Below are 22701 nucleotides of genomic sequence, written 5' to 3'. Positions count from 1 at the left end.
TGAATATGATCATTATACATATGTAAAAGTTACCAATAAACTTAATAAAGACTAAAATAAATAAAATTTCTTTGTCCAACATGTAATGCAGGTGGAAAAGAAAAATCTCACCATAATGTGTAAAAGTAAAAAAAAAAAGTCTCAATTTAAAATATTAACTTCTGAATTAAAGTCAAGTAGAAAAGAATGAAGTGGTGAATAAAAAGGAAGAAATAACCCACTTAGGGTTCTCAGGTGGGGATGTTTCCCATGTCATCAGTTTCCCATATCATAGTCCAGTATGTGCATCATATAGCAGGTTTTGCTTGCAAAGGGCAAGGAATAATCAAATCATTCCCTGCAGATAAAAAGGCATACTTCCAATTAGGTCTGATTTTTTGTTATTTCCTTTGTTTTCTGAGGTGCTAGTGTCGGAATCCAGGGCCTTGTGGCTGCTAGGCGGACACTACAGCTGAGCTACACTTACAACCCTGATCTGTTTGTTTGAAGTTTGAAAATCTGCGGCAGGCATAAATTCAACTGTCTGCCTTTGTTGTGAGGGGGTCTGGAAAATGGATTATTTTAATTATAACTTAGAAAATGAATTCTGACCCCTATGAAGTAGACATTTTTAAGCTACTTCCCCTAGTTTTTTCTGATGCTTTATTGAAAGTTCCACACCTTAGGTACAAGTAGTCCCAACTTAGGAGCTTTTGACTTGTGATTTTTAAACTTCATGATGTGAAGGTGGTATGTTTTCTGTAGAACTCATAACTCAGTAGAACTTAGGCTTCACATTTTCATCCTTCCATGGCTAGCCATATGCAGCTGACACTCTCTTGTAACTCCAGACAGTGACGATTGAACCATAGCTCCCACTCAGCCTTAGGTTCTTGATCCTAAACAATCCCTACTCTCAGTGGATAGTGTTGTCAGCATCATTTGGATATCAGCTCTTGTGTTCCTGTATCCTCTCGTGTTACAAAACTGTGTACATGCATGACATCTTCAGCACTTTATTGTAGCAGAGGCTTTGTGTCAGATGGTGTCATGCAGCTGTAAGCTAATGCAAGTGCTGTGCACGTGCATAATGTAAGTTGGGTGAATTGAGGATGTTCTGTTCAGTGGGTCAGACGACTTGGAATACTATCAAGGTACAGTGGATTTCTTGGGTCATAACTCCATCGCTTGTCAGAGGGCAACTGTACTTGGTGAGAATTCCTGGCCTTCTGACAGTTCTCTCCCTAAAAAGTGACAGGTGAGAAGGGCCAGTGAGATAGCTCAGTGGACTAAGCACCTGTTTTGGCAAGTGCAGGGACCAGGGTTCAATTCCTGCTCCCGCATATTGCACCAGCCCTGCTCCCAGGGCACCCTGACCTGGCGATTGAGTCTAGGCGTGGCGACAAACGCCTGTAATCCCACCTCTGGGGAAGCTGAAAACAGGAGGATCACCACGAGTCCAATCTGCCTAGTGAGACCCTGTACCAAATACACAAATGAAAAAAAAAAAAAAAAAGTGACAGGTGGGCCTGGGAGTTGCGTTGGTTAATCTTGATTGTCAACTTGACTGAACCAAGAGTTCCTGGTGAGGTGATTGGCCTGTGAGGGCTGTAACAGCTCACAGCTGAGTGGGCTATTAGGCGGTGAGTCTTAAGTGGGTCTTTTTAGGTGACCCTGAGTACTAGCTCTGGTCTCTGGCCCCTCCTAGTCTGGCTATGGTCCTGGCTGTCATTCCCACTGCCATGCCCTTCTACTATGATAATTCTGCCTCAATGACCATGAACTTTTTCTGAAACTATGAGGCCACTAAACCTCTTCTGCTTTAAGTGACGAATGTCAGATATTTTGTCCCAGCAATAGGAAAGCTGACCGAAGCAAAAGGAAGAATGCTCAGGAGGATGGCTGATACATCCATGTACTTCAGAAGAGTCAGTGTCCCGACCAGTGGTGCTCTCATTCCAAAGGCATGCTTTGGGAAATGTTTTGAAATGCCATCAAAATTCAAATGGTTTTACAACTTAAAAGTACATATAAACTATGAAAATAAATAACAAGCAATATACAGCTGCAGAAAACAGAAAACATCAAGCTATTTTAAACAAACAAAAAAGTGACCAGGAAGAGTAAGCTACTTGTAAAATCATCGAAGAGCTGGAGGAATGCCCAGGAGAGCCTCCTGGTATAACACTGCAGAGCTGACCCTAAGTGGGGGCCGCTGCCACTGTCCCAAGCAGAAAGGTGGGGAGCAGGCTGCCCTGGAATTGCCATGGCTATGAAAACACAACTAGTTGGATGGTGGTTGGACATAGCTGTAATCCTAACACTAGGGAGGCTGAGGCAAGAGGATCACAAGTTTGAGGCCAGCCTGGGTTATGTCGTAAATTTAAGGCCAACGTATAGCAAAACTGTTTCACAAAAAAGATGATGGAAGAGAAGAAGGGAAAGACGGAGGAATGGAGAAAGAGAAAAGAAAGGACAGCGTGACCTAAGAGTAAGAGCCCTGCACAACTTGGCTTTCAGTAGAAGCAGTGAAAGCTGCAGCAACTAGGCCTGCCTCAGTTTCCCTGTACGGACTGCCCACTAGTGCATCATGTCGGCAGAACCTAAGCTTTACGTAAGTCCAGGATATGCACATTAGCTGTTCAGCCTCAATGGTACAGAGACACATGCTGCAAAGAGGTGGCCGGGAGTGTCCCCATCACAGCTACTATGAGTGACAGCAGATTTACCAGGCAGGGCACCGCTTGGGAAGCATTTGGGGTGAAAAGCAAGGAAAGCAGACAGCAAAGAGGAAAACAACCCAGCATGCAGGGCTCAGTCCCTAGCAGCTTGCCGAGGCTGTGGCATTGATTGTTGTGCCCTGTGGGTGTTGATGCTGCTGGCCATTCGCCTGACAGTGCCGCTAGCTCCCTTTGTTACAGGTGACTAGTGGTCCCTGGAAGGAGGCCAGGGAATCTGAACAGTTGTTTTGATGGATTCCACTTCCAGCAAATTGAAATATGATCTAGCTGCCTGCAATAATTTATAGCAAGTCTGGGGTCTTCTGGGTAAGCCTGTAAGTGTATCATGAATGCAAGTCTTCCTCACCCATTACTCCCTACCCTGACACTGCATTTATAGCTTCAACAGAATAGACAGAGACCAAGTCTGACCACACGAGCGGCCTGTATGATGCAGTAGGGCCACCTGAGGTTGACTTCATGGAAGCAGATGGTTGGTGTCAGAGATTGTGTCCTTTATTCTAGAAGCAATCCGCATGTTGCTCCCTGAACCAGGTGCCTGTGTGTTGACCCTACACCGTCACCACCTTAGCATTCCACCTAGAACTTTCCTGCATCGTCCCCTATTCCAGCCTCCAGTTTCCTTCCTCTGCCTGGGCCAGCTAACTTAAGCTATCAGTACACTAACTTGATATGGCTTGAGTTCATGTATGGTACAGTGTATTTTAACTGGGACTTTCAACCTAAGGAAATTATCTGACAATAGGAGATCAGGCTCTGAAGAGCCTGCGGCAGAGAATTTGGGGTGTTTATCCTCACGCAGAGATAGGCCTTTACTTCCCTCCCTCCATACAGGCAGCTTCCTGCCGGGGCCCAAGATAGGCAGGCTTTCTCTTTAGTTAGCAGCTCTTGCATGCAGTACTACTGCTTCTGTCTGATCGCCTGTACTCTCAGCCTGGCTGCTGCTTCCCTGGGTTCCTGCCTACCCATCCCAGATCCTCCCAGCCTCTTAGACCTCTCTGATTTTGGACCTAGGGTAGCCACTGTAAGCTTTTAGTAAGAATGCCAGTCAGGGAAAGGCTGAAGCTGGATTTGGCCAAGTTAAGAGCTGCACACTGGGGCAGAACTACAAAGCCTCAGCTGAATCCCCTGCAGAGCTGTCCCAGGTCTAAGTGGAGTGGCTGGGCATTTGTGTGCTAGTATAGAACGGTCACTGATTGTCCTTGGATGAGGCTACTCTATTTAGTCAAGGCCAGTTCCCAGCAAGAGCTGACATCTGAGGGCTGGCAGCTGGCACTGTGCCCAGCAGCTGGGGAGCCAGTCCTCTGGTCCTGAGCACAATGGCTGGGTCCACTCCTGTGTGTTCCTCAGTCCACCTGTGGCCCCAAACCTCTGTAGGAGCCAGAGGCTGGAGAAACACCGAGAAAACCCCTCTGGGGTTGCTGTCACTTTCTCTGCCGGTAGCAATCATCCTGAGTGCCAGACCTCATCGCCTGTGTGCACTGAACATAGGCGAATTCAGCAGTACAGGGCCCTGGAAGAGAAAGGGAAAGAAATAAGAATGAATGCCTAAAAAAGTAACTTTTGCATGTATTCTGTTCATGTGGTACCTTGCACATTTTTTTCCCGTTACTCCCTAAGACTGCATATTCAAGGCCACACACATGTTGCTACAAGGCCGATTTAAAGGATTTTTTGAGGGCTTCATTTGAACAGTTGTACCTTCTCTGCTGGCATTCGCATCAGAGCCCCATGCAGTTCCACTGCACCTACCTGTGTGAGACTCTGGAGAAGAGAAAGGTGTGTCCGCTGTCATGTGTGACTCAGGCGACTGTACATCTGTGGAGTCAGGCGGAGGCAACATATTCTGACAGTGAATTTGGATGGGAGGAGGGGGCCGTGCTGTGGGTCTGCTCCCCTGCCTATGCCCTGGCTGCTGCTGGGTCTAGTCCACACTGCTCACCACTGCCGAGGCTGCACCCGTGGTGCGGGGGCTCCGCGAAACACGTGCCTTTGGTGCAGATCCTCCCCACAGCTTTGGAAGGGAGACTCTAAGCCTAAGCTTCCTGCCTAGGTCTCATCTGGGGTGGCCTGCTCAGGCATGCCTGCTAGCTGAGCTCATCTGTCCTTAGCCACTCCCTCCTCCCCCCAGGATGCTGCCCAGCGCACTTTTCCCAACTTGCCGGGGCAGTGTCTCTTCACACACTCATGGCTTTGCTCAGAACATCCATTCCCACCGGCTTCAACTAAGTCAAGATACCTCTGCGACACTTGGGGTTCTGTGATTCTTTGTTCTGTGCATTGTAGGACATTTAGCAGCATCTTTGGCCTCTACCCTGTAATTGCCAGTAGCCCCTCCCAATTATGACAACCAAAACTGTCTCTAGACATTGCCATATGTTCCCAGAGAGGCAAACCCACTGATGTAGGCAATGCTTTCAGCACCTGGTTTAAATATTATCCTCCCCAGAATCTTTTACCAGTGCCCATGCCTGCAGATTCAGCATAGTGCCCCTCCTTTCTGTTCCAGTGGTCCCCAGTTCTTACCCCAGTCACAGCCCTTACTCTCAGTTTCTGATTATACGTGCGTTTATTTTATTTCCCCGTTCAGCTCCTCAAGGGCAGGCATCATGTTTTATTCATTCCTGAAATCTCAGCACTCAGAACAGGAGCTGGCGTAGAGTAGATTCAGTGTCTCTATTTGTTGAGCAAATGAACAAACAAGTGTGTCAGGCAGAGAGGTGACTCCTAAGCTAACACTTGAAAAAAATGGGGCACAGTTGCAGCCATGAGGAATATAAACATTCGACTCACCTATCAAAGCTGGAGAGAAATGCTGCTTGGACTGTTTGGAATCCAGTCAAAATGGTAGTTATCAGTTAGGATGCTTCAGATGAAATTAACAGAAAACACAACCCAACTCAAGCGGTCTTAAAACACAGAGAAAGGGGCTGGGGGTGCAGCTCTGTGGTAGAACGCTTACCTAGCATGCACGAAGCCAAAGAAGCCCTTTGGAAGTAGGCAGGAAACATTAGCTCTTGTGACTCCAGCTAAGACTCCAGGAGGGGAGGCCAGCAATGACCTTTCTTCTGTTCTTTCCCTGTACACAACTCAAAATGATTCTGAGAAGGTTGTCCCACGCCATGGAGGAGACTGTCCCCAAAGCTGACTTTCTTGGGGAGGATGAAATTGGAGATGGGCTTCATGAAGGAAGCCCAAGACCTTTCCCACACTGCCCCAGCACGAGGCCACGCATCCAAAGGGGTTCTTAAGAGTCACACTGTCCCAAGCGCAGGTGAGCCAGGAGTGTTGAGTCAAGACAAATGAGATCTTGTGGTTTACACTTACTGAAGCCCTCTCTGTGGAGGGCAGTGGGCTGGGCTTCGGAGCTGATTGGAGCTGGCTCCTTGGTGTCTGCTACAGGCTGTGGAGGCTTTGCTTTGGAGACTAAGTATAATGCTGAGAACTCTGAACCACCTTCCTTTGGCCTCGATTGTCCTGCCAGTAAGATCGCAGTGTAACTGTGGCCCACTCCTTGGAAGATTAAGTGACAACAAGAAAAAAAGGAAAGCCCTCTTCCCTTAGACAACTATAGAAGAGGCTGTCATATCTTTTCAGCACATCCAAAGCATAAGTGGCATATTGTCCTCCTATCGCCAGAGCCTGGGTGGGACTGTTGTTCTGGAGGACAGAATGAAATCTGACATTCTTTGTGAGGTTTGTAAGAATTTCACACACACACCTTGCAGAGGAGAATCATCAGGCCATTACCTTGAGCCTCCTACTTGTTCCAAGGGGAACTGATCTCACTCTTATTTTAGAGAAGCTTTTGAGATGTGGGCTCAGTCGGGAGCTGCTGCAAAGATTTCTCTGTTCCCGTCCCAGGGTCATCTTTTCCTCATGAGCAAAGGCTGCACTTCCTGAAATCTGGGTTCCAGAAGCAGCTTCTTAGGTCTATGTCAGCATCCCCAGGGTGGGCAGCACATGCAGCCCCTGTTCTAACCAGGGCAGGCATTACGTGGAGAAAGCAGCCCTGCTTTGTGCAGCCCAGGGGATGCCCCCTGATTGGTGGGAGAAAACACGGACATGGAGCCAGATCAATTTCATCGTGGCCAGATGGCCCAGAATTTGCCTTGCCGAAACCCTGCCTGGTCTCTGGGCCCTTGCCAGGAAGTTGCAGGATCTGTTTGGAATCTGTTCTTCTTGCAGGATGGAGCTGTCCTTCCCACTAAACTGAAAATCAGGGCCATGGGGGAAATTTTGGAGAAAGTCCTCAGATGCTTGTACTCTGCAAGTGTGCCAGGATGAGGCCCAGTGACGCTGTTTGTCTTGGGGAAATCTGGCATTGTAAAATATCCATCCACTTTGGGGCTCAGCACTCAAGAAATTCTGGAATGCATGGCCGTAGGAATCCCCATCCCTCTTCTTCGAGTACATTGGGGAAAAAACTTTGAATCTATTCTAGACCCACAGAAATGTCTTTCACTATATATTTTTTTCTGCTGGTACTTGTTTCTGAACCTGGGCCTTCACACTGAGCTATATCTCCTGCTCTTTTTTATTTGTTGTGTTGAGAGAGGGTCTTGTTAAGTTGCCCTGGGCTGACTTGTGAGCCGCCTGCTTCAGCCTCCTTGCTAGCTGGGATTAGAAGTATGTGCTACCATGCCGAACTGCCTTTTACTACCTTAAATAGAAATTCTTCAGGCTCTTCAGGCTAATTTCTCTGCATCCATCCAGTGAGTTTTTATCAACTCTGCCATCCTGAGGGGCAGTGGCAGTCATGCCAAAGTCCCTCCCCTCATAGAGCCACAGTTCAGTAGAAGGACAACAGAAAAAGTTGGATGACACAGTTCCTAGAATGTGCAGCAGGGTGAGGCAATGGTGAATCATAGACTGGGCCAGGGAAAGGCTCCTTTGGGAACTGATCTTTGAGTAAATTCCTAAAATGAAGGCACCAGGCATGTGAGCCCCAGGAGGGGGGGGATTCCAGGCAGCAGCAGCAGCAGCAAGATCCAGAGGGAGACACACCCATGGGGAGCTCTGAGAGCACCCAGAGACTCATGTCAATGAATCCCCCTTGTGACAAAGGCTGCCAGCCTTGGCTGCTTCCTTCCCTTCACCCCCTCCATGTCACATCCACCACTTCTCTTTCAAAATATACCTTGACCCCATCCATATCTTCTATGTCTACACCCACTCCAATCAAGCCCTCACCATCTCTTCTCATCTGGATGACTGCAAAAGCCTGCTAAATGACCTTCTATAAATTCTTACATTCCAATCACATTTCTCTCCTGCTTAGAATTCTCTAATAGTTTCCACTTGTCCTCCTGACTGCTAGGGCTTCAGCCACAGATCCATGTATTTGTTCACTAAGGCACAGGCTGGGCGGTTTAAACAATAGAAGCACATTTTCTCCTAGGTCTAGAGGCCAACATTCTAAATCAAGGTATTAGCAGAGCTTGTTCACGCTGAGAGCCACGAGGGAAGGCTCCAGGCCTTGCTCATTGGGTGATTGGGTGATAGACAACCGCATTGTGCCTTAAGCTCCGCCCCAAATCATTTTTGTTTTCCGTCTGTGTCCACATCTCCACCTCCTAGGCAAACATTAGTTACATTGACTTGAGGCGCACACTCATGAGCTTGTGCTAAGTTATCTACCCCCGAAAAAACCCTGTCTCCAAATGCAGTCACATGCTGAAATGCTAGGCTGTAGGACATTAACATGCAAATTTCAGAAGGGACACAGTTGACTGCACAGCAGTTCTTTGTCTTTCTCAAACACTATAAGCTCTCCTATTTCAGAACTTTTTCCCAAGCTTTCCCATGGCAACTTATTTTGTTGCTTTTATTACGGCAAAATGGATAAATGTATAATGTGATGAGCTTTGACAAGTACCCACCAGCCCAATCAAAATGTACAACATTTTTATCAGTCCCTGGAAAATTCCCAAGGTCCCTCTTTCAGTCAGTGTTCACTCTTCCGTGAGTCTTAGCTCTTCTGTTCTTGAACTTCACATAAAAGAAATGCTTCAGTATGTTCGTTTTGCACCTGGCTCCTCTCACTCTACATTCAGGCATACTGACACATGTGCCAGCATCTTATTCTCTTTTTTACTGCCAAATAATACTCCATGTATATGTCTGATATACTACTTGTTTTTTCATCTTGCTATTGTTGGACATTCCAGGGATTTTCAGCTTGGAGCTATTATTTAAATATTTTAAAAATTTAATGTATTTTATAAACACATACTTTTATGTATCTTAAATAAGTAGGAGTGGAATTTCTGGGTTGCAGAGAAAGTATATGTCTAATTTTTTAATAAACTACGGTCAATTTTACAGAGTATTGTACTACTTTTCTTCATTCCAGCAGCACAAGAGTTCTAAGTCTGTCTAAAGTCCTTGTATTGCACCAGTGTGTGCTGTTATCAGCCTTTTTAATTTTACCCATTCCACTGGACGTGAGAGGAAACAATTTCCCCAATTACAGATTACATCAAGCACCCACCTCAGACTGGATGTTTATCTGTCTCTTCTCGATGAGTTATGTTTTCAAGTCTTTCACTTCAACTTTCAAACTGAATTGCATTTTTCATTATTCAATTGTAGAAATTATTTCCACAATCCAGACAAATCCTAGTGTGTTCTCCTTTCAGCAGCTTTTCTTTTTAGTAGTTGTTTAGTAAAGACATTTTTCATTTTGGTAAATACTTAGAGCTACAAAGTGTGTCCCAGGACTAGATGACGGAACGAAGTGGGTGGTAATATTTTCCAGAGAGCAGATAGTAGGGGGCTGTTGTGTCCTGCTGCTTTGCTCCCATGGGTTTTAAAGAGAAGCTGAATGGTGTGGTGAGGGCACACCTGTAATCCCAGCAGGCAGGAGCCTGAGGCAGGAACACTGCTATGAATTGAGGGCTTTGTCCCAGTAAAGAAAGACACTGTCTCTGGGCCAGTGAGATAGCTCAGCAGACTAAAGCACATGTGTAGGCAAGCTTAGGCAAGTACGGAGACTGTGGTTCCATCCCTGGCACCACACGCCATGCTAGCTACACCCTCAAGGCAGGCTGAACCAGCCAGAGTCCGGGCATAGTGGCACATGCCTGTAATCCCAGTGCTAGGAAGGCTGAAAGCAGGAGCATCACCACGAGTCTGAGCTGTGTGTGAGACCCTGTAACAACCAAATACATTTTTTTAAAAAAGACAAAGAAGAAAGAAAAAAGAAAGACCCTGTCTCAAAAAAATCAAAGCAAAACCAAACCAAACAACAAAAGCCATTCTATGCAATATATGTAATCATTTTTATATTATATATAGTGTCATTCTTTGTTTATATAAAGTTCAAAAGCAGGAAAAACTAGTATGCAACATTAGAAGTCACACTAGCGTAACTAAAGGGTAGAAGGAAAGGCACGGCTGGGTGCCTGCGGTACTTGTGATGTATTTCTTGGTCAGTTTCCTGATTGCACGTAGGAGAGTCCCGTTTGTGATGAGGCCTTCATCCCATACCCTTATGAGACCCAGACTTTTTCGTTTGAATGCTACCCAGCAATAGTGGGAGAGGCCGCAAAAGGATGAGCTTCCTCCAAAACTCAAGCACAATGTCTTACATTAAAGTGTTGTGCATACTCAGTAAATGAGAAAGAAAAGAAGCTGAAGTCCTCTGAACATTTGGCCGCTCTCTGGGCCATCCTGGGTGTGTGGGACTGGCAGGCCCTTTTGAGACAACATGGAAAGAATTGTAGGTTCTGTCCAGTGGGCCCCATAAAGCCAGGGCCCATGTTCAGGGCTGGAGAAGGAATAGGTCCGCCTCTTCTAAGCACTGTAGCCTTTGCCGCCGAATTTCGATCTGCCAGACCCACATAAAACCTTAAGTATAGGTACAGCTTCTGTACCAACCATTCTTCCTCCTCCTCCTCCTTCTCCTCGTCCTGCTCCTCCTTCTTTGTGAAGTACTGGAGACTGAACCTAGGGTTTTTACATAGAGCTACATCCCCACTCACCACACCCCCACTTTATTTATTTATTTTTAAATTTTGAGACAGAATCTTGTTAAGTACCTAAGTTTTCCAGTGGGCTTGAAGTTTTCTTCTTCACAGATTTTCTTCTTCAACCTTTTAGAATGCTGGGATTACAGATGTGCACACCTGACCATGATTAGAAGCAAAGTTTGAATCACAAGGATAACCTCTCCAGCTTTAGTGAGATCTTGGGAAATGGCCTAAAATAGAAATTGGTTTACAGCGTCATTGGATGAAAGGAGAAAGCTGTAATTTGAAAATTTCATAAAAATGTAGATTATAAATATATATGAATGCTATGAAATTACTGAAAGTTATATCCTATAAATACATATATTAATTGACAGAGACACAGATTTATAATATTGTTGAATTCAAAAAAATGTATCACAATATTATATATGGTACAGCCTGTTTACTTAAAACCTCAAAAATATATAAAAATGTTTGCATGCATATATGTGTGTGTATTGTTTATAAAATTATAACAGACTGTTCATTCTACAAGCATAAGGCAAAGAACTATGTTAACAAAAGAAATTTTTAGGGGCCCTGCCCATTAGTTCAGCTGTTTAAGTGCCTGCTAAAACAAAACAGTCAGGCTCAGGATGCTGTGGTTGGATCCCCACATCCTCAAGCCAAACCAGACCTGCCCTGAAGGCATCCTGAGCCCGCCAGAAGAAAAAAAAATGTTTTTTAAATACAGTAGTCCCTCGCTAATTTGTGGTTCAACTTTTGCAGACTCACTGTTTCATGGGTTTTCAAAAATTACTAATCTGAATTATTTATCATGGATTTTTTGCTACTTCACAGGATATTGCAGTACCATACAGTATAAGTAAGTTATTAAAATGATGTAGGTTTATGAATTTAGAAAATGGTTAAGAACATTAGAAGTGTTTTTGAAAGTGAGAAAGGTTTATAAGAGTGTGGGAAGGGTTTATAAAGCCTTAAAAATACATAAATACTAAAATAAATATAACGTCGCTACTTTGCTGATTTTCACTTATCACGGCACGCAACCTCCGCAATAAGTGAGGGACCACAGTGTTTCTACTCCTTTACTCATATTTTTCATATGCAAGAAGGCAAACATATCACACCCAGGAATAATTTATAAATTTCCCTAGTTACTTTCCTATTGACATACCAGGTGACTAAAAAAGTGAATCCTCCAGCCCACACCTTCTGTCTCACTTAGGTTTCCCATCTGCTGTGGTTTGCATTAAAATTGTCTTCCAAAAGGCTTGCATGTCCAGACGTAGGGCTTTGGGGAGCTGATTAGATTGGGGAGAATTGACTCACAATGGATCAACCCATTAATAAGTTCAGAGCTGTTCTGCTGTGATAGAGGAAGTAGGTCACCAGTAGGTCACCCTTGTCCCCTCCCTCCTCCAGCTCCTTCTGCTCTCTCTGCTTCCTAGCTGCCATGAAGTGAGATGCTGCTTTCTCTGTGCCCTTCCACCCTTACCTCTTGTTAGGTACAAATCCATACAATTGACCACACCAGGCATTCTGACATGAGAAGAAGATTTTTTGGAGGTAGAAGCAAGTGGGCTGGCTGTCTCACGGACTGAGACAGCTCCAAACAAAGGGGGACAGGGGATTTTAAGGGTTTTTAGGGGAGGGTGTTGCAGGCTGGAACAACCAAGGGAGAGCTAATCTTGGCAAGGCTACCTGGTTCATGGGGCGCTTTTGATGTTAACGAAGGAGAGTTTCTGTGGTTTTGCCCTGGATTGGGTCCAAATACAAAGTTGGGCTGAATTGTTCTTGTGGTTTGGCCACAACTCAGGACCAAAAGGAAGTGAGCCGGGGAATGAGGGTGAGGGTCCTGTCTTACCACGTGTCTATGCTCTTCTACCATGGACTGAAATCTCTGAGAACATGAGTCCTTCTACCATGGACTGAAATCTCTGAGACCATGAGCCCCAATAGATCATTCCTCCTCTAAGTTGTGTCTGTATGTTGGGTATTTTGTCTTAGCAGTAAAGCTGACTCATACACTCCCCCCACTTCCTGCTGTCCCTCACACAAGCAAGAGGTTCTGTGCGACAAAAGGTGGGCCCTCTGTGCAAGGAGAGGAGCTGGCCTGGATCAAGCCTCGTTCACTGTGTGGCTTGGGCAGGGGTGTAGGGGCAGCGCAGAGTGCTGGCAGTGGGCCACTTTCATAATCATCATACCCTTTTGTATGCAGGGAAAGCATCCTGAAGGACACTCGGGAAGGTCCAAGTGTTAACAGAAGTCATTTCTGGCAGTTGAACTGGAGTGCATTTTTAAGTTTCTTTGTTTCGCTTAGCTGTATTTTCTGATTTTTTTTCACCATGAACAGACATTCTATGATTAATTTTTAAGAATTTTCATTGAAGTACATCTTGATGATTTATTAAAAAGGAGCTTTAAAATATAATTCCCTAGTACTTTTCGAGACTATAACGTTAGAAAAGCAAGTATGATACATGCCGAGTTAAAGAAACATAAAAATATAGCTTCTGCTCCAGATCTGGCCTCGCACAGTCTACCCAAGGCCACAGTCAACCAGCAATGGGAGGCTTCAGTCTTGTCTCCCTAAGCTAAAGTGTTTTCAGAAATGTGCAAGTGAAGAAACAGACCTAGGATGTGTTAAACTGGCACACGGGCTGCTTATAGGAAAATGGGTATATGGGCTGGATGGCCTTGATGGGCCCTGAGAAACTGAGTGAGCTGAGACCTACAGAAAATCCCCCGTAGGGCCCGGCCCATCACAGGTGCAACGGATGTGAGCACCCATCACAGGTGCAGGTGATGTGAGCACCCATCACAGGTGCAGCAGATGTGAGCACCCATCACAGGTGCAGCAGATGTGAGCACCCACTGTGTGAACTGTTCTGGCTTCAGCTCGAGACTAGGTCCTGCTAGAGGGCTGTGGATACAGTGATCCCATCCCTAAAAGAGCTCCAGGTCTGCACCAGGAGTCAAACAACAGCAATTACAGTGAATGTTTGCCAAATGCTCGTGTGTATACGAATACACTTCCTAGTGTATTTATATATTGATGCTGCACAGCCTTATAGTCATCTCTCAGGCAGCATGTCTGAATAATTATCTTCTGTCCTCCTGCTCAGAGAAATCTGTTCAACCGGAGCCCAGAACGGTGAGTGGTAATGGATCTGTGGCCTGTGCACACTGGGTAAATGCCTAGATGCTAGAATTAGTATATGTGCTGCCGAAATGAGCTCTTTGGGTGCTACAATTAAACTTTCTGCCAGCTCTGCCAATTATGGGAAGCAATTTGATATTTAACTCTTCAATTTCTTTATCTGTAAGCTAGGACTTATCATTGTGCTAATAGTGCCTCATAGGTTATTAGAAGGAAAAAAAAGAGCCAGGTGTGGCAGTACACACCTGTAATATCAGCACACGGGAAGCTGAGACGAAAAGATCACCAAGAGTTTGAGGCCAGCCTACTGGACTACATAGTGAGTTCAAGACCAACCGGAATTATATAGCAAGATGATCTCAAAAACAAAGCAAAACAGGATTAAAAATTCAGTGTGTACATAGCTCTTCGAACCGTGCCTGGTATGTAAGTTATGGGCTAACTGATAGAGTTTTTGTTGCTATTCATCTCCTTCCATAGGAACTCCTTCCAGCTGGGACACAGTCTAATTAATTGTTATATTTGTAACACCAATGCAGAACTCAGCAAACAGCTGAAACCGATAGGGAGGGAAGGAAGGTTGGATGGCGTTTTCCTTCATGAGTAAGCACTAGATTACTCCAAGAGTGATCTCATGGAGGAGTATGGCTCTTCTTAGGCAGATAGAGCCAAGGATATAGTGAATATTACACCATAGTTCAATTCTCCCATTAGGAGAAGCCTGAGGCTTAGGGAGTCGTGCCTGTGGTTGGGTGTGCAGCTCATTAGCTTTGGATGGGCTGTGTTAAGGAAAGTGCACCTTGGGAAGGTCTAGTTTGGGGCAGTGCAGATTGAGCAAATCCAGTGTGATGAGAGAAAGCTCAGGTATGGTGAGAGCTGCTCATGTTTCCGTCAAGAGACTGAAAACCAATCTGAGAACTGTGGGAAAAGAGGAGTTGTTTAGAATATGGCTTGGCCGAGCCTGTTGAAGTCATGCTTGAGTTCTGGCTCTGGACTTTCCAGCTAAAAGGAGTCCCCATACAGAAAGGAAACCCTATGGGGAGAGAGAGAGGTTAATTTCTATTGCGGGTGTCATGGGAGAGTGGCAGTGGGAGCCACTGCCCCTACAAAATCAGTGTCTCCCCATGCCCTGCCCCACAGAACAGCCCCATCCCAGGGAACTTGGGGAAGAGGGAGAGCAGGGAACCATTGCTATGAAGCACATGTTTGCCCTGCCTAAGGCACAACGATAAATTCACATGATAATAGATCTACCAATATGACTGGAAAGGCATGGAACAGCTGAGGGGTGGGAAAATCATAACCCAACTCACCCTGGTGTCGTTAACCTCCCACTTGGGAGTAGCTTAGCACTGAGCATCCATTATGTATTAGTGAGAATGAGGATGTAGGAGGAAGGGCAGTGTGGGCGTAGCAACTCAGCTTAATAAGTCAGTACAGTAGAGCAGGATGTGCTCGGCACAGGAGCCAAGAGCTCTGGTTTCTGTCATCGCCCTGCTCTGGGTGACTTTGGGCAAGTCATTTATCTGTTCTGGCCTTGATTTCCTTGTCTGTAAAATGGAGCTTGAATTAAAATCACCTCCTAAAGTCCTTCAGGCTCCAAATTCAATTCAGATGGTTTTATGCATTATGAAGAAACTTGGAAAAGTCGCATTCCCTATCCCAGAAGGTTTAGCCTAGCAAAATCTCCACAAGCAGATGGTCATCCTTCATGGAGCACATTTCCCAGGCTGTGGTCAAAAGGCTTTCCCTAAAGAACTCTTAACAGAAGAGCACCAGTGTGACCCAGCCCGGGGTCTGGGGACATGCTGTCAGGCATGACTTGTCTTTGAGTTTTTTGTTATCTGGAGGGTAACTTCACATTCTATGCCATCATCTATCCTTGCTTGTGTTCATATAAAATTAAGATTTTTAAGTTATTAAATCTAGATTTGGAGGTTGATAGAGAACCTTACCTTTCATTTAAATAATCATCAAGTCCTAATCCTGGATGATAGGATTACAGGAAGTATCTAGTTTCTTGTTTGTGCTTTCTGTATTTTCAGTCTCTTCTCAAACTTAAAACTAAAGAAAATGAAATACATATTTTAAAGTGAAATGTATCATAGTTTTGACCTTCATATGTAATATTTGAGGGGAGGATTTCCCTGTATGAATGAGTTCCCTCATGGCTTTTCTTACTCTGTTCACATGATACGTGAGTGCTGTAGAGACAGAAATCACACGAGAATATGTGCATCTGAATGATGGTGATGAAGGTAGCTATCATCACTGTGTTTTTAACCTATACTAGCATTATATATCCTGGCATGTACATTTCTCTACTCTATTAAAGCTTTTGAGGCAGTATGATCCACATTTAACCAGTGAAATAACTGAAACACTGAAGCGTTAAAACAACTTTCCTGGTTGGAACATCTTTTTTTTTTAAACATTTATTTATTTATTTATTTATTGTGTGGCCAGCTCAGCCCACCAGGGGGCGGGGCTGGCTGGCATGTGGTGCTGGGGGATCGAACCGTGGTCCCTGTGCTTTGCCGAGCTTGTTCCAAGTAGGTGCTTTAGATCACTGAGCCATCTCGCCAGCCCTGGAACATCTTTAATGCCTCATTTTTTAGCTTCTCAGCTCACCCCTAAGACCTGATGCTTGCAGCAGCGGCTACTACAGAGCAGTGGGTTCTTATCACTCGAGTACTCCCTTCTCTCCTGCTTTCGTGTATTCCTGTAGCCTGAGATTGTGCCTGGGCCAGAGTGGTAGAATGAACACTCACAGGGGGCCCAGCTAACAGCGGCAGGGAGGCCTCAGAGTGGAGTAGACACCAAGCAAGCCTTTATCCGCAGGCAAGAGTCACCAGCAATCCTTGCTTCCTGCTCCTGATGCCAGTAGAGTCCCAGATTTCTGCCCACCTGGTACTGCACCTGATCCCTCAACAAAAGGGTCAGTGGGGAAAAGACAGGGAAGTGGTCCACATAAGTGAATCTCAAACTTGAGCAGGCATCAGACTCTCCCAGGGCACTTATGAGAGCACAGGGGTCCCACCCCAGAGCTTCTGATTCATTGTACACTGCTCTGATAAATGTCTTGAAGCAACCAGTTATTCTCTAACCAATAACAGCACACAGGACCATTTAAGAGTTTGTCCAGAGTCTAAAATACCGTCCCTCAGAGTGTACACTACAGGCTGATCCAGATTCTTACTGAAAGGTATAAAGAGTATAAAATATATACATGTACCAATACCCCACGATGAGTATATTCGTTATGTTTCACAAACATATACTAATAAAAAGCTTTCTTTTGCGAGAACTTGAGGATTGGACAATGAGGATAGTTCAAGGAGAAAAGCTGGAAAACAAGACAGGGACAAAGCCATACATTTATACACACAAGATGGGCAAGGCAATGATCCTGAGAAACATCAGCAGGTTTTTTAAACTAGCAGTTAATTGGTAGGATTCTCAACCTGACTAACTATATATCCTGATACCTGTGAACCAAGCAACTGCACTGGAGATAGCAATGTGTAATAGGAGGGTCACACTTGGAATGCCTATGATTCTGGACTTCTAAATACGTACTTCTTGTCATGACATGCCAATTATTACCATACTGTCTCATAAGTAAAAGATTTTTTTTAAATGGGTAATAAATGAAAAAAGACACAAGAAAAAGGAAAAAAGTCACAGGACTGTCCTGCTACAATGCTGTATATGGTTAGATTTCTAAATTTCTGTGTAAAAAATATGTAACTGTTTATTCATATTCTTTAAATATTTTTTCATTTTTTAAATTTTTATCTCCATATTCTGTAAGGACTTAATGTTTAAAATATCAATACTTGGTGGAAAATACCTGTTCCATGTTATGCCTAAGATGTTTGATATTCAGACAGATATGAAGTTAAACCCAACTGCATATGTTGTAGGGCAATAATAAGCTTCTCTTCTGGAGGGTTAACAACCTAAATTTGCAGACCAAAAATTAAGAGAAATAGAGGGGCTGCCAGGACAGTCAACATTTTGGCCATAGCCTTTCAAGGTCAGTGAAGACTCAGGACATAGGAGAACCTATACTGTAACATCATGTAACTCAATTATGTCCCGAATTTTCTGATCAAGGAGATTATGGGGCCAAAGAAGAAAGTGATCTATGATGTAGAGTGTGCCTAAGGAGAGTCACATGGAGAGAAAACATTCTCTCAGTCTTTCACAGAGAGCACATTGGTCAAGCAATGGCTGTGACTCATCACATGGCTGACACTGACAAAGGATCTGCAACCTGTGGTACAGGGTTACAGGATAAATCCTGAGGATACTTGACTGACCTTATCAGATGCAAAAACTACATTTCTTGTTATATAGGTCTTGCTTTATCTTGGTCTTAACCATCCAGCAGAAAAGTATAAAAATGAGGTAGGTAAAGTAAAGCCATGGGGGCCTGCCCCTTAGCTCAGTTCTTTAAGTGACTGCTTCAGCAAAGCAGTCAGGCTCAGGTTGCGGTGGTTCAATCCCCACAATTCAAGCCAGCCAAACCTGCCCTGAAGGCATTCGGAGCAAATAAATAAATAGATAAATAAATAAAGTAAAGCCATATTAATATGCTGAGCTGTGAAAGGCTCAAGTCAACAACTTCTGTGGATAACCCACTACTATTGTGGACTGCTGGACTGTGTTGGGTTGTTTTGCTGAATTCATGCACCTATAGTATTTAGATGCCAACAGAATACCCATTTCTGACAGAACTAAACAAAAAAAGGGGGATACAAAGGAAGGACTATTTTGTATCTGTATATGCAGAATAGTTAGGATAGATATACAGCTACTTTCGCTTAATTCAATGAGAAGAAAGATTTGTACTAATAGTGTTTGGACAGGATATCCTGTCTGCATCTTGTACTATGGATAATCACTAAGAAGATAACAATGTACAATGTATTAATTATTGAAACTGTCCTATTAATCAGTTTTGAAACTGTCTCATTGCTATTTGTTTCTCAATAAACTAAAATTTGAAAAAAAGATTTTTTTTTAATTTTGGAGACTACCATTAATACCATTGATTAAAGCCATTTCTCATTATTATGCTAATTAGCAAAGTCTGCATCTAGATGTGTTCAGAAATAGCTGGAGTATGACATTTCGTACATGTGACTTTGTGGTTGGACACCTAGCATGGAACTTCAGTTAGTACAGACTTGTAATAGATCAGTATTACAATCCAAGTGAATATTTTGGAGTAAATTTATAGGCCACCTTCATGAGAAATAAGCTAATTAACAAATTCTGGGGCTTTGTTTGGTTCTACAGACGGAGCCTGAAATCATAGAGGAAACCAATGTGGACAGAGTTCATGACCCCCGGGGCTACGCCAGGTCAAGGCCCGTGAAAGGTCACTCGGAGACCTCCACACTGAGCTCCCAGCCGTCCATTGACGAGGTGAGGCAGCAGATGCACATGCTCCTAGAGGAGGCCTTCAGCCTGGCATCCGCAGGCCACGCTGGCCAGAGCCGCCACCAGGAGGCCTATGGCTCCACACAGCACCTGCCCTACTCCGAGGTGGTGACCAGTGCTCCAGGGACCATGACGAGGCCCAGGGCTGGTGTGCAGTGGGTACCGACCTACCGCCCAGAAATGTACCAGTACAGTCTGCCCCGGCCGGTAAGTCCAAAGTCCCTCTGGTCAGCCCAGGCCAGTGGGTCCACCAGGGGACTCAAAGCAGGGACTTCTAATGATGGGCCTCCCTGGGAATCAGAGACAGAGCTTGTTGGCTCTCATTGAAGTCCTCAGCCGTGACACACGGCCTTTTATTCCTGTAGGCAAAACAGCTCCAAGAAGCTCTTATGCCTGGATGTGATGGCACATGCACTGGGGAAGCCAAGGCAGAAAGCAAGTTCTAGTCCTGCCTGGGCAACTTAGCAAGGCCCTCTCTCAACATAAAGAAAATTTTAGAAGAGCTTGGGATATAGCTTACTGTGAAGGCTCAGGGTTCAATCCCCACTACAGATTAAAAAAAAGTGGGGGGAGCTATGGCTAAGTGCTAATGTACCACTGGGTTCAACCCACCAGGGTGAGGAAAAACAAAAGCCTGTATGTTCAACCATAATACATTTTAGAAAGAATTTTATTTTCTGCTGTCCCTCGTGAAAAGGGCTGACGTCCATCTTCATTCAAGAAGAATGCTAGGTAAATAGTAAAAGCTAGTTCATTTAGTGGTCGTTGCTCCTATGATTTCAATAACTTTTACTTTATTTTATTTTATTTTATTTTTTCCATAATTTTATTGAGAAACAAATAGCAATGAGACAGCTTCAAATCAAATTGGTAGGACAGTTTCAATAATTAACACATTGCATACTTTCTTCCTAGTGGTTAATTGCTGTACAAGATGCAGACATGATATCCTATTTACAAACACTATTAGAACAAATCCCTCTATTCATTAAGAGAATGTAACTATATATCTATCCTAGCCATTTGAATACGCAGATACAAAATGGACATTCATCTGTATCCCCTTTTTTGTTTAGTTCCATTATTTGAATATTATAGGTGTGTTAACTCAGCAAAAAATTCTAAAGGAGTTCAATAGTCCATAATAGTATTGGATCTTCCGCTTCACTGGCAATGTCAGAAATTGTTGACCTGAGTTCCCTACAGCTCAACATAACACCATGGCTTTACTTCTTATACTTTGTTTTTATACTTTTCTCCTGGATGGTTGAGACCAAGATAAAGCAAGACCTATGCAACAAGAGTTGTAGCTTTTGGATCTGATAAGGTTAATCAAATCCCCTCAGGATTTATTCTGAGAGCCTTTACCTCAGATTGTAGGCCCTTTGTCAGTGTCAGCCATGAGGATGAGTCACGGCCATTGCTTGGCCAGTGTGCTCTCTGTGAAAGCCTGAGAGAATGTTTTCTCTCCATGTGACTCTCCTTAGGCACACTCTATATCATTGATCACTTTCTTCTTTGGCCCCATAATCTCCTTGATCAGAAAATTTGGGACACTGCCAAGTTACATGACATTACAGTACAAGTTCTCATATGTCCTGAGTCTTAATTGACCTTAGAAGGCTAGGGCCAAAATGTTGGCTTTCCTTGCAGCCCTCCTTTTTCTCTAATTTTGGTCTGCAAACTTAGGTTGTTAACCCTCCAGAAGACAAGCTTATTGTTTTTACCATACAACCTAAGCTGTTAAGCTTAACCTCTCTGTCTGAATATCAAACATTTTAGGCATAACATGGAACAGGTATTTTTCATCAAGCATTGATATGTTGAACTTTAAGTCCTTACAGAATATGATGAAAAAACATTTGAAAAATTAAAATATATTTTAAAAATAGTTATAAAGAATTGTATAAACAAATAACAATTTTAATTAGTTTGCATTTTTCATCACCATAGCAACTAAATGTATCTTCTGCAGATGATGGGCATACTTGTATAAATTGTAGACCTTACTAGACGGTGCTGGCATATATAGATTCAGCCCTTCTGATACCCCTAGCCCTCTCCCTGGAGTGGCCCTTGAGCAAAGGCTTACAAATGTTACTGTGATTACGTCACCACTCAAGAAGAGTCGACCTCAGTGAGTGTCTTCTCAGTCCTGGTAGTGATCTAAGTGTTACCTGTATGTTACTTATTCAGTGCTTCCTTACGACAAGCCCCCGAGACGAGTACTAATTTTATCTCTAGTGTATAGATGAGAAAACTGAGAATGTACAGCCTGTCCAGGGACAGCCAGGAAGAGGCAGAGTTGGGAGCCAAAGCCGGGCAGTCCAACACCACAAACTAAGTCCTTCTTAACCAGTGTGCTGTGTTGTCTTGCATTTTATTATATCACCTCTCGTCTGTATCATTCACTTCATTTACAGTAGATTGTTTGGGGCACCTGTGGGGCTGCATCCACACCCTAAGTACACACTATCCTGGGACTTAATGGATGGCTGTGATGCTGTGTAGGTGTGCGGCCTGCTGTGTCCATATCGTCCCTCTGCTTGCTCCACATCGCTCCTTCCGGCCCACTGAAATGTCCCCCATGGCACTGCGCTTTGAGTCATGCCTCCTTCTCCTTGAAGGTCTTGCCTCCTACCTAGGCTTCCTGTCCCCACTCCATTCCTGGGTGATGAACAAAAGAACCCAAGTCTGATGCAAATTGGGGCTCAAGAGAGGTGGCTGTGCTTGGGGTCATCAGCAGGGCAAGGCTTGGTCCTTAGGTTACCAGGTTTAGAATTTCTGTCTTGTCCCTTTCTCCAGCGGGATGAGATCCCAGGAATCCGAATGATGCTGATTAACCTCACAACTGGGTGTTTATCATTATCATTGTTGTTATTATCATTTGGTACCCAGGCTCGAACTCAGGACCTTGCACTTGCCAGGCAGGCGCTTGTGCTGCTGATTTAGCTCCCTGGCCCCACATCTGGATTATTATTAGGAATATGAGTTCTCAGTAAGAACCTTCAGTGAGTATCGGGTGGCCAGGTGCAGTGTGGCCTGCCCAGTACACTTGTGCTTGCTGTCCTGTGTGACCTTCACTAAGTACTGTAAATGCCAGTTTGGGAGGAAATAAGACAGCACGAGAACTAGTTGTCTAAAGTCATCTTCTCATTTTGTGACGTGTAAATCCAGAGTACAAGCAATAAAGAAAATAAACACAAGCCATCTTTTTTCATATTCTGCTTTCTGAAATAAAGGTAGAATACAAAGAAAATTTATTTTTCTTTTCCTTCTTTTACAGCGCTAAAGATCAAACCTCATGCATGCTAGACAACAGCTCTACCACTGTGCTGTGTGTGTCCCTAGCCCTCAAAGAAAAGCTCTTAATATAATATTAATATTTCTG

General features: G+C 44.2%; 1 protein-coding gene across 1 annotated transcript in view; it reads left to right on the top strand.

The window, feature by feature from the left end:
• Kiaa1549l (KIAA1549 like) overlaps positions 1-22701 on the top strand; it is a 128349-nt gene that overhangs the window by 74397 nt on the left and 31251 nt on the right. The window contains exon 16 of the mRNA XM_023710738.1: positions 19167-19517. Coding sequence (XP_023566506.1) covers positions 19167-19517 — 351 coding nt within the window. The remainder of the gene's footprint in view (positions 1-19166; positions 19518-22701) is intronic.

Source organism: Octodon degus, unplaced genomic scaffold (assembly GCF_000260255.1).
Source record: "Octodon degus isolate 3935 unplaced genomic scaffold, OctDeg1.0 scaffold00018, whole genome shotgun sequence".
NCBI classification, from domain to species: Eukaryota; Metazoa; Chordata; class Mammalia; order Rodentia; family Octodontidae; genus Octodon; species Octodon degus.
Note: the sequence above shows the minus strand (reverse complement) of the source record. Positions and strands in the feature narration are given on the sequence as shown.